At 33.3% G+C, this 12,047-nt stretch overlaps 1 protein-coding gene across 1 annotated transcript in view; it reads right to left on the bottom strand.

Moving 5' to 3' along the window:
- Nucleotides 1-10,414: 10,414 nt before the first annotated feature.
- Nucleotides 10,415-12,047, bottom strand: part of CkIalpha (Casein kinase Ialpha) — a 163,771-nt gene continuing 162,138 nt past the window's right edge. Inside the window, exon 8 of the mRNA XM_035363084.2 lies at nt 10,415-11,678. Within this exon, the coding sequence (XP_035218975.1) occupies nt 11,668-11,678 (11 nt within the window). The 3' untranslated portion in view covers nt 10,415-11,667. The remainder of the gene's footprint in view (nt 11,679-12,047) is intronic.

Consider the following 12,047-nt stretch of genomic DNA (forward strand, 5'->3'; position numbering starts at 1 on the left):
GCACACGACAAATATATTCCACCACCCATGAGAAAAGAATATCCAAAACACGAAAGATTTCACGCGAGAAGAAAAGAATGTTATATTTGTGGAAATTATCAACACATCGCGAGAGATTGTCCAGACAAAAGAAGAAAGAACGAAACTGCAGTAAATAAGAAGGGAAAGGATGATTCCAAAACTCAAAAAAATTCAAACAGAACATCAAAAGAAGAAGCCATCGTAGCTAAAGTAGACTCATCCCATCTACGATCTGAATTCGCAGAACGCATCGTTCAACCACTGCAAAAAGTAGATATTTTTATTAACTCTGAGAAAATCGAAGCTATCGTAGACCAAGGAGGTTAGAATACATGGAGATGCCCTGCGCGCAGTCCAAGTGAAGCCAAAAAGTGGGGGAAAGCATGCCCTTAGTAGTCGTGGCTTTAGAAAGATTGACGAGCTCTTCAGCCAATGAGGCAGAACCTAGCCACACCCAGTTTCGTAAATTAAAGACCGTGGATTCTTCGCGCGCTTTTTCCTTCACTTTTTCCCGCCATTTCATTTTATTTCTACATTTTCTATCATCTTGTAGACGGCTGCAATATTGTTCCGAGAAGCAATTTTTATTCCTGCCAAAATGGTAAATTCCTGCGTCGCTTTCGGCTGTACAAATAGAAGAATAGCAGGATCCGGTATTACATTTCACAGGTAAATATTCTTTTAACATATATACTATCATTTATTTAATTATACTTTGCTCAAAGTTAGATAAAAAGTTGCTGTGCATGTTTAAAACATATCCAAGGAAACGGCTGCAAGTGCTGATAATTGTATCAATTCTAATGATTATCAGGATATGCAGAGGGAAAATATATGTACAAAGGGACTGATTCCATTAAAATGAGTTAAATGAGAAATGCATTATGTAATTACATGCTGTCATTAATGAATGCTAGCAATAAAGGTATTGTGAAAATAAATAAATAAATAATCAAACCATTAATTGATTATATTTTAGTTATTCTAAATATATACAGGTATAATTCTCAATTTTCCACGTTAGAAATACTACTTACGTTTTGAAAAATATTAAATTGCATGAACAATGATAAAAAATAATATTTAAATCCTGCATTGTTATTTTTAAAACTCCCACAAATTTCACCCCAAATTAAATCCTGTTATTAAATATTTACTTGAACAGAAAATAAAATTAAATACATAAAATATGACTTGTAATGTAATATGATCACACCTTTAAAATAACGCGTTTTCTTTTCCACGATGAGCTGACCACTCCCCCTTCCCTTGTTTACTTACCGTTTTGCTTTTACAACTCAGTTAATTACGAGTATAATACTCAAACCATTAATTGAAGAAAAATCTGAGAATTATAGATGTTTCTTCGCGCACGTCACACCGAGAAAATACTCAAACTCTTTTCTGACGGCTTTTCAAACGCACATTTCAATTATTCTACTTATTTATGCATGTTAAAAAAAACATTCTTTTATATGGAAATGAAATCCAGAATGTAGACATTATTTCAATGTAACCATTCAGTATCTTATAACCCTCTCACGTCTTCACATAAGAAATCAGAAAACACACTCAAAACTTCAAACAAGCTGACGTTTAACCTCACTTCACATAGTAAGGGAAGCGTTTTCTTGCCCTCACGAGGCGTGGCTTATTTGCTTTCCCCGGCTTCACTCTCCTCGTATTGCGACAGCAGAGACGCCATCTCCATGTATTCTAACCTCCTTGTCGTAGACTCTGGAACACAGATAACGATCGTACATTCATCGCTCATTCCAAATTTAGAGGAGAGAGAAGGAGGTAAAATATTGCTAACACCTGCTTTCGGACAACCAATTGAAGCAAAAGTTTGCCGTGTGCCTATTTACCATAAAGATCATGGAAGCAATATATTTAATTTTGTGGATACATTAATTGCAGTGACTGATAAGCTAAATGTGCCTTGCCTAATAACTCCAGAAATATACAAACTGTTGATTAATCCTGCGGCAGAAGAACCAAATGCAGAAAGAAATAATTTAGGCAGATAGCCCTCGTGTGCTTTGCCATAATTAAATACACCAACACCAGAAAGAAATAATTACGGAAGCGAAAACTTACAAACTTTTTTCGCCAATGCACAGTCAAACGACAGCGTCGATTCCCCCCCGCTAATGCTTATGGAGGAGAAAAACAAAGAGGAGGAAGGGAAGAAGGCGAGTGTTTATGTAAACACAGACTTATCGTCTGCTGAACGCCTACGCGAAGAGCAAGTTAACTGTCCCTCGCTGAGAGAAGCATGGAAGCTAGCAATAGAAAAAAAAGGAAATTATTTATTTATTGATCATCTTTTACATCACCAAGAAAAAATATTAGGACAGAATGTTTTTCAGTTAGTGCTTCCACTTAGTAGAAGAGCACAAGTGTTGGAATTAGCACATAGTTCCATTTTCGGTGCACATCTTGGGATAAGAAAAACAAAGGAGCGAATACGATATTCATTTTATTGGCCTGGATTAGCACAAGATGTTGAAACCTTTTGTAAAACGTGCAAAGATTGTCAGTTGAAAAGTCCAGAAAAGCGATCTGACAAGATTCCCACCACACCGGTCAGAAGGCCAGGATTACCTTTCGAAACAGTTAACATCGACATTATTGGACCTATTGAACCTTCCTCTGCTAGGAAACATAAATATGTGTTATGTCTGGTAGATCAACATTCCCGATGGCCAGAAGCCATTCCACTGAGAAGCTTGACAGCAAAAGCCACTTGCGACGCGCTTTTGGAGATTTTCATGAGAACAGGAATCCCTAATACAATAGCTAGTGACAACGGAAGTAACTTCGTTTCAAAATTAACTAAAGAATTCCAGAAAAGACTAGGTTCTCACCCTAGGTTCTCTACACCTGCTTACAGTGCTTCAAATGGATTAGTAGAAAGATGGAACAAGTCCTTCAAGCAAATGTTACATCATGTCATCAGGACTGATCCTTCGAATTGGGATAAGCACATCCCATACCTGCTCTTTGCATACAGAGAAGTACCAAACTGCACCACGGGTGTCTCACCATTTCAGCTGATGTATGGAAGACAACCAAGAGGTCCTTTAGCAGTACTGAAGTCTTCATGGTCAGGAGAAATACCTATACCACCTAATCTAAGTGAATCGGCAGTGGATTACTTACAACTTTTAAAAATAAGGTTAGAACAAGCCGCCGAACAAGCCAATTTAATTGCAAGTGATAAACAACAAAAATATGCTGAGTACTTTAATCGGAGATCAATACCAAAAAATTTCAAAATCGGAGAACAAGTTTATTTACTCATACCAGATTCAAATAACAAACTCTATGCACGATGGACTGGTCCAGGAGAAATCGTGAATCATTGCCCACCTCATTCCTATAAAGTAAAACTACCTGATGGAAAGATCAAACATGTTCATGCAAATAAAATTAGAAAATTCCAAGCTAGTGTCAATGCAGTTGGAGTGATATTTGAAAATGAAGAAGAATTTGGAGAAATTATAACTTTACCAGGAAAAGATCTCTTGACCCCCCTGGAAGATTTTAAAATAGATGCAAATCTGAATTTAGAAAATTTGAATCCGCAGCAGAGAAGAAAATTGATAGCTCTTATCAACAAACACCGAGCACTATTCACCGGAAAGCTGAAAATAGCTAAAGTTGAAGCTCATAAAATTAGATTAATACCCAATATGGAGAGGAAGAAACCTTACATTTATAGGATTCCTGAAGCATTGAAACCCAAGGTCGATGAAGAAGTAGAAGAATTATTGAAATCGGGACTAATAGAAGAAAGTAATGCAGAAATAGCTCATCCAGTAGTTTGTGTAAGCAAAAAAAATGGAGATATCAGATTGTGCTTAGATTATCGAGCTTTGAATGCAGTGACGAAGCCAGATGACTTTCCTATGCAAAATGCCATTGATTTAATGTACAGTATAGGAAGAGCCAACGTCATAACAACTTTAGATTTGCTGAAAGGATATTGGGCAATTCCCATGGAGGAACAAAGTAAAGAGTACACATCGTTCCAAACTCATCGAGGTCAATATCAGTTTAAAGTGCTACCCTTTGGATTAAGGAACGCAGCAGCAACTTTTCAGAGAGTAATGAATAACGCGCTGAAAGAATTTCAACAATTTTCAAGAGCCTATATTGATGACATAGCTATATTTTCCACGGATTTCGACACTCATCTCCAACATCTGGATAAAGTTTTTACCAAATTAGAATCACTTGGATTTACTATCAATTCGAAGAAATGTTCGTTTGCAAAACCTCAAATTAAATATTTAGGACACATCATTGGATCAGGAAAACATCAACCAGATCCCGAGAAAATAGAGGCAATCAAGAAGCTGGAAACGCCGAAAACGAAAAGAGATCTTAAAAGTCTGTTAGGACTATGTAATTATTATCGCGATTATATCCCAGGGTATGCAGAGATCGCCTACCCACTCACAGAACTCACGAAAAATAAACAACCGGAAATACTCGAATGGAAAGAAATTCATGAGTCAACATTTCAACAACTGAAGGAACGATTAGCGATGTCAACGGAGCTGATCACCCCAACACTGCAGGATCCGTTTGTCATTCATTCTGATGCATCCCAAATCGGAATAGGTGCATGTTTGTCACAGCAAAGGGGAGAGAAGCAATTTCCCATCTGCTACGCGAGCAAGAAATTATCGAAACCTCAACAGAGCTGGCCGACTATACAGCGTGAAGCTTATGCTATAGTATGGGCATTGAAGAAGTTTGAACCTTGGATATTCGGTTCATCGGTGAAAATTGTGACTGATCATAATCCTCTAGCCTTTATAGTGAGAAATGCTCCGCAATTGTCCAAATTACAACGATGGGCCATAGCTTTGCAGAAATATAATCTCGAAATAGAACATTGCCCTGGAAAAAAACTGTCAAACGCGGATGCATTATCCAGACTTCCCACTTGTGAACTTTGAACATTAATTTACTGTTCATCTTCACGAACATTTTGTATAGTTAATAATTAGATAGTTTTCTTTGCTTTTCATAATCATTTTACAATTTTGTGCAAATAAGATGTTTATGTAATTTGAAATAGATAGAGAAATTATTGGATAACAAATATTCGAGGTAAGTGGTAAATTTAGATATTTGTCTCCCAAGGATTTAAATTATGCTGCAGCATCATTAATTAAAAGGAATGTTAAGAATATAATTTCATATATATATAAGAAACTTAATAATTTTACTGTCATCATTGGAATAATACTAGGGTATATTTTAACATGTTTATAAAAGAAAATATCAACTTGGTTTCTTTGAATTAAGAATTGATAAATTGTTACAATAATAATAAGGTTCGGAACAAGTGAAGTTAAAAATGATTTATCTATGTTTATATATAAAAATGTGTTATCTATGTTTATGTAGTAAATTGAGGTATGTCTATAGTAATTGAGATTTGAAAATTAGGAGAGAATGTATAAAAGTATATGTAGTTTTTTTTTTCTTTTTCATGTTGATCGCAAACAGTTGCTAGATTTTAGTTTCCAGATTGCTGATTCATTTGTAAATAATATCAACAACAATCTTACGATGGGGGTGTGATATCTGGCGACTGTTTGGCGATCAACAGAGCATGCTTGGCGCAGGTAGCTCTTCTTCGAGAAGGGTTAATGTATTTATTAGGAGTTGCATGTTAGCCTCGGAAGAGGAAGGTAGTAGATTGTACTATGCGGTAGGAGCGACGTACTGCTCTGAGTAACTATTATATTATGCTTTGAATTATATATTTAATAAATGTTTGTTTCGTCTTGCTAAATGGTGCCTTATTAAACCCCGAAGTCATCACAATATTAGAATAAGAATTCTAGATCTCTATAGAGAAACAAAGAAATGAAGTTGAAAAAAAGTGACTGCAAATTGCACAGAATACTATGGAAAAGTTTTTTTTTTTTTTTTTTAAACCTACATAAAAGGAAAACATTCCATTAGGCACTTACTATGTTCTTGATTTTGTTGGACCCCTTACACAGGGTTCGTACACATTTCTGCACAGGTAAATTAAGTACTTTTAAGGACTTTTAAGGACTATCAATGAAAAAATTAAGGACCTATGAGCAAATAACAAATTAATAAATTTAATTAAAAATATTATCTATGCCTGAATTTCACTCATGTAATACCATCCAAAAAATAAAATAGATCCGTAATTAGGATGCATTCTTATTAAACATAACTTAATTAACATAACAAGTTTGAGGATACACTATACTTTATGAAATTTATCAAATAGCATTAAATATTTTACACTTATGATAGTTCCGGCATATTTGAAAGAAGATAAGTGACATTTTATTTACGTTTTACTAATAGTTAGTTTCATGTTGATTTTTTTTATGTCTCATTACTTGCTCAATCTAGAGGTTTAGTAAATAGTAGGTAGATATTACGTCAAGAGTCATAGGTTAAAATAAGAAGTAAAATCATAATTAGAATGATTTATAACAAAAGCCTGGCTGTTGTCACCGCTGCTCCTTGCCTAGAGAGAGACCTGCTGATCAGAACAAAACTGAAAGGCCTGATGTGAGCCCGGTTGACAAGTTTTGAAAGTTAGTTGGACTCTGTCTGTTGGAGTTAGTGTCATAGCTCCGTGTAGAGTTCCAGGGTTGTAACCCAGTTAATATACTTTAAGGTTCCAATAAGGCACTAAAACACCAGAGGTAACACTAAGTTGTTTTGTATTATTTTAGGTCTCATTAGATACGAAGAATTAGTTTTACATGAATTTTTACATTTTCGTGTTTTATCTTGTACCACGCTAAGGATTAATGAAAGGCAATAACTCACTTTAATATGCAGAGATAATTTTTAAGGGTAAGAGTTAATTATAAATAAATAAATTAGGTAGTTAGATAACCTTAGTCATTATGGGTTGTCTCAATCTCACTAGTTTCTGCGTGCTTTATCTCCTAAGTTGTCGACCTCTCCACAATGTACCTATGAAGGTTTACTTGATCTGGTAAGAGTTAAGTAGCCCCAAAACCCCCGACAACATGAAGCAAGTTATCGCTATGTCTCAAAGTAACTACAAAGTCAGACAAAGGTTTAAATACGCCTCTTTTATTTAAAAAGAACTTAAAGGCATGTTCTTATGCTAACCAAATCAATTGCAGTTTGTGGTGATATAATTAAACAAGAACAGTCAAATTCAAATAAAAAAAATGTGGACTAGTGGTGAAAGACTATACAATTTAATTTTAATTTAAGCTGGCTCAGTTACTCTATTGTCATAATAAATTCAAATGTCAGCAACAATAATGCAAAGACAAAAAGTTACAAATTATCAGAGCTGACAGGAACTAATGCAGCGAACAAGCGGAGATTAAAAACACATTCTGTCTTACACACCAAGTGTCAGTCTAAAAACTGTCTAAGTGATTTGCTTTCTGGGGAGGAAATAGAAACGGGAAATTATAGTAAAGGCTGAAATTATAAACAACTGGGGTAATTTACATAATAATACCCATATATATATATTTGAAGAATAATTTTCTTTTTCTGTATGTATTTGGTTTCTTTCTTCAACACGCTTCCTTTTCATTTTAGAATTTTTGAATTTAATTAAAGATTTCTGTTATTCTAAAAAACTAAGAAATTACATATAAAAAGAATGTATAGAAAAAGCTGCTAATTTTATTTCTTGGGTAATATGAACAATCGGAAGAAATATGAAATATATATGGTAAGAGCCAGTTGCAGAGCTGGTGTGACAGAATTTTTAGAATTTATTGACACACTGAGCAACAAAACCTAGAAATGGCAAAACTTAAAATTTAGAGCAGGCACTGGAAGCAGAATTTAGAAAGGCACTAGTCAGCAAAATTTAGAATTTACAGACATAAGTTTAATATTCCATGTGATTGCACCAGGTGGGAAAATGCCTGTCAGACCTGTATATGATGCATTAAGACATATTAGTTGAATCTTTTAAATTGCCAGTTTTCAATTTCTTTATTAATCAAAAAATTCCAGTCTATAATACCTGTCCATGTGATAAGATTAGAAGCATTTTTAATATTTTCCATGCTTGTGTCTAGTGAAAAGTATAAAATAAAGGGAAGATAAACATGTTAAGAAAAAGATTCTAGTATCAGAAATAAAACACTCAAATATTATGTTGCCATTGATCTTCCAGATGTTCTCCAAAAAGTAATAAATTCATTGCAAACTTTCTCTTAAATACATCCATTACGTGATAATGTCATAGACATTTTTCATTTTGTCACATTTTTCTAAATAGAATCTGCTGGAAACGTGGGTCTATAATCCTTGCCTTCAAATCCTTCTAAATTTTCAAAGTTGCATCCTTCAAGTTGCAATTTCTAATGTCCTGAAGGAAAATTACCCCTACCAACCAATTTTGTAACAGCAAACAGCCAGAAATATTTTTTTTGGGGGGGGGGGAAAAACGTAAAAAGTGTAAAATTAAATTTATAGAGAAGACTGATGCATATTCTGAGACAATTACATGAGAAAACTCTTATCACGAAAAAATTAAAAAAGAAGATATTTTTAATTAATATGTTATTTTTTAAATATAATTTCAATATATTACCATTATTTTAATGAAATTTATCAATGTTACAATGTTTAAAAAAAATCGTCGAAAAATTTCCAGATCTTGGAATTAAAAATTTTCTATAGAAACTGATCTTAAAAATAGCCAAAATGTTAATAAGTCGCCAAATTTATAGCCTTTAAATAAAAGAAATCACATCCCCAAAAGCGGAAAGTTGTTTAAGAGCTCTTCATTAGAAAAAGTGAAATAATGTCAAAATACTTGTTTCACTTCTTGCTCAGAAACTTGACTATCCCACTATTTACATTAGAAATAGGAACAAATCATAATCCATTCAAATAACCATATTTATCAGTGAATCACCAAAAATATACCTCCAAATTGCTAATTCACACTCAAAATGGCAGTCATAAAATCAGACAGAAATTTCACATGATTAAAATTAAGGACCTTTTGCCAATTTTGGTCGAAATTAAGGACTTTGAAGGACCAAAAATAGATTCCAAAAAACTTAAGGACTTTTAAGGACTCTTACGGACCGTACGAACCTTGCTTACATTGACAAATAAGCAATACCAACATATTTTTACTGTAGTTGACATGTTCGCCAAATTTACCTGATTAAAACTCCATCCACACAGGAAGTTATAAGTTAAGGACCAACAAAGGTGTTTGGAGAGCCTTACAGAATATTTTCTAACAAGGTAATCCTTTTACATCAAAACAGCTTGAAACTTATTGCAATAAAGAAGGAACAGAATACATTAAGATCACCAACGAAACACCGAAAAGATATGAATTTATCGATCGAATGCATCGGTACAATTCTTACAAAGTATATGCCATTTGAACTGCTTGGTGGTATGAAAACAAAAAATAAAGAGGATTTTATGATCAATGTGACATTAAATGAAGATTATTAAAATCAACTAATAGTAGAACTTGATGCCATGAGAAATGCTGCTACAACACACAATTTGAAGTTTTATGAAGAAAATAAAAAGCAATTAAAAAAGAAGAGAAAGAAACCTAAACTTTACAAGATAAATAAATCACTTAGTTGCTATTCACAGAACCCAGTACGGGAAAGTTTTAAAAATGAGATTCAAATTTTATGGTCCTTACAAAGTCACAGCTGTGAAATAAATGATGGATACGAAGTTGAGAAAATGCTGTCAGATACCATGACAGGATCAATAAAATATCCACTGTGGCCAACTTCATGAAGCTATGGTGACATTTTACAAAATGCGAAAGAATCAGACACTTTTCCTTCGCATCTTTTTTGTGTTTTCCAGATTCACCACTGATGATAATGATGCCCTCACATCTCAGACAACCTTAACAGAGGACAGGCCTATAAAGGAAAGGCCAAGTTGTGGGAGTGGTAACACTGCATCTGTTTTCCGGCACTTGGTCTATGGCATCAAAACCTCCATGCAACTCAGGCAGGTGGCCATTATATTTCAAATTAAGAACGAAAAAGATGTCTTTTAGAGCTAATGAGTACCAGAATTACAGATATCCAATAATCAACTATACAGCAGGAGACTTCCAGACTTGATGGGAAGTGGATGGTCCCAAAGTTATTGATATTTCAGATGACTGTTATGTAGACAATGTGAACTGTTTCTTTAATTACTGAAATTAGCAATTTTTTAAGTGTATATATTTGCATTTGTTTTGTCCATTAAGAACATGTTAATTTATTATATCACTTATAAATAAATTGATCTTGCGTACACACATATTCCCTTAACTTTCTTAAAAGCATTTTGCTAGGCTGGTTAAAAACTACCGAAAGAAATCTTCAAATAATCTGTAGTTTCTTTATTGAAGCAAAAAATGTTCTTTTTACACCTTCTTAAAACAGTTTCCATTTCTTAAAAGAACTAAACGTTTTATTTTACTTATTTATTTATTTTTATGTTGCTACCACACAATACTTATATTACATTTTTAAATTTTATCATAGAATTTTTTCAAGCACAAGTTGTGCTATCAAGCACAACATACAAAAAATTCCACAGTTGTCACACCATTTATGCAATAAGTAATGAGACGGCAACAAGCAACAAAAGATGTCTAACTATACAAACAGCAATATGAACTTTTTACACAGAATCAGGTTATCAGTCCCCTCAACTCAATGAATACAGTATGTGGCAGTTACATGTAAAGAGACAGAGACACATATATGAATATATTGACCACAAATAACTTGGCTGCAATATACTTGAAATAATGACTAAGACCACTGCTAAAGATGAAAAGAAAAAAAAAAAAAAAAAAAAAAAAAAATGTATTTGTCATCATCTCATCAAATGCAGAAGCAGTTTATTTTGTTAATGAAAAGAAGATTCAATATTTTGCAGAAATACTGTTCTTGTACAGAGCTAACTTACACTTTTCAAAAAGGCACACACAATATCCTGCATATTTTTTATGAATTATTCTCACAGCTAGCTCTAAGGGCTTCTTCAAACTGCAGATTTATTAGTTTTCTTTATTATGATGATCTCTGAAATTTATATAAAGAAATGACGATCATGCATAAAGAAGACCACATTGTTCTTAACAACTGAAAATGGAAACTAGTTAATTTATGTAATGTCAATATTTGAAATGAAATGTTCTTTGTATTTCCTTTATGCACAATGATGCAAGTGAGACATAATTAATGGCAACATGTATGGACAAAATGTTATCTTGAAACAGCAACACAAAATGTAAGATACTGGACATGACTTGCATAAACCTTTACAGTATACTATATATATGAAGTGGGAGAGGTAAATGCTTTTGATGAAAAACTAGCAGAGTCTATACAATGCAGAAAACATTTCCAACAAATTATGATGAGAATAAAATGCATTCATTGATGTTGATCATCTGCATTCAGTATATAGTGAATTTCACTTCTTTTAAGCATAGATGCTTCATGAATTTTTTCAATCTTCACCTCCACCTCTCCCCATTATAAAATGACATTCATAGGCTATTCCCATGTTAAATGGCTATCAAGGTTGTTCCTATCTCCCAGCACTTTGTCTGGGAAGGCCACCTAGTTAGCGACCAGCTGAAAAAGAAAATAAAAATCAGTACAAAGGAAACAAATACAAAATACAGAATTATTATACATTACCAAAAAAATAAAATGTGAGAAGAAAGAAAGGTAAAATACTTGTTATTTAAAATTAAGTTTAAAAAAAAATCTGCAATTTAGTTAATTTTAAAACCATTATAAACAATCAACCTGGCTGCTACTTTTAGTAAGATTATTTTTTTGTCATAAAGTGTCATCATTTTTTTAATTTCAGCAATAAAATTCTTTTAATAAATGCATCAACCTTGCTTCCTCATTAGAATGTACCTTTAGAGGATCTTCAGAATTAATATTTTTACCAGTTCTTTTAATTAATCCTTAAAAAACTTGGAACAATGTACC

Source organism: Stegodyphus dumicola, chromosome 4, assembly GCF_044657685.1.
Source record: "Stegodyphus dumicola isolate Sdum_Otavi_A_Nest chromosome 4, ASM4465768v1".
Lineage (NCBI taxonomy): Eukaryota > Metazoa > Arthropoda > Arachnida > Araneae > Eresidae > Stegodyphus > Stegodyphus dumicola.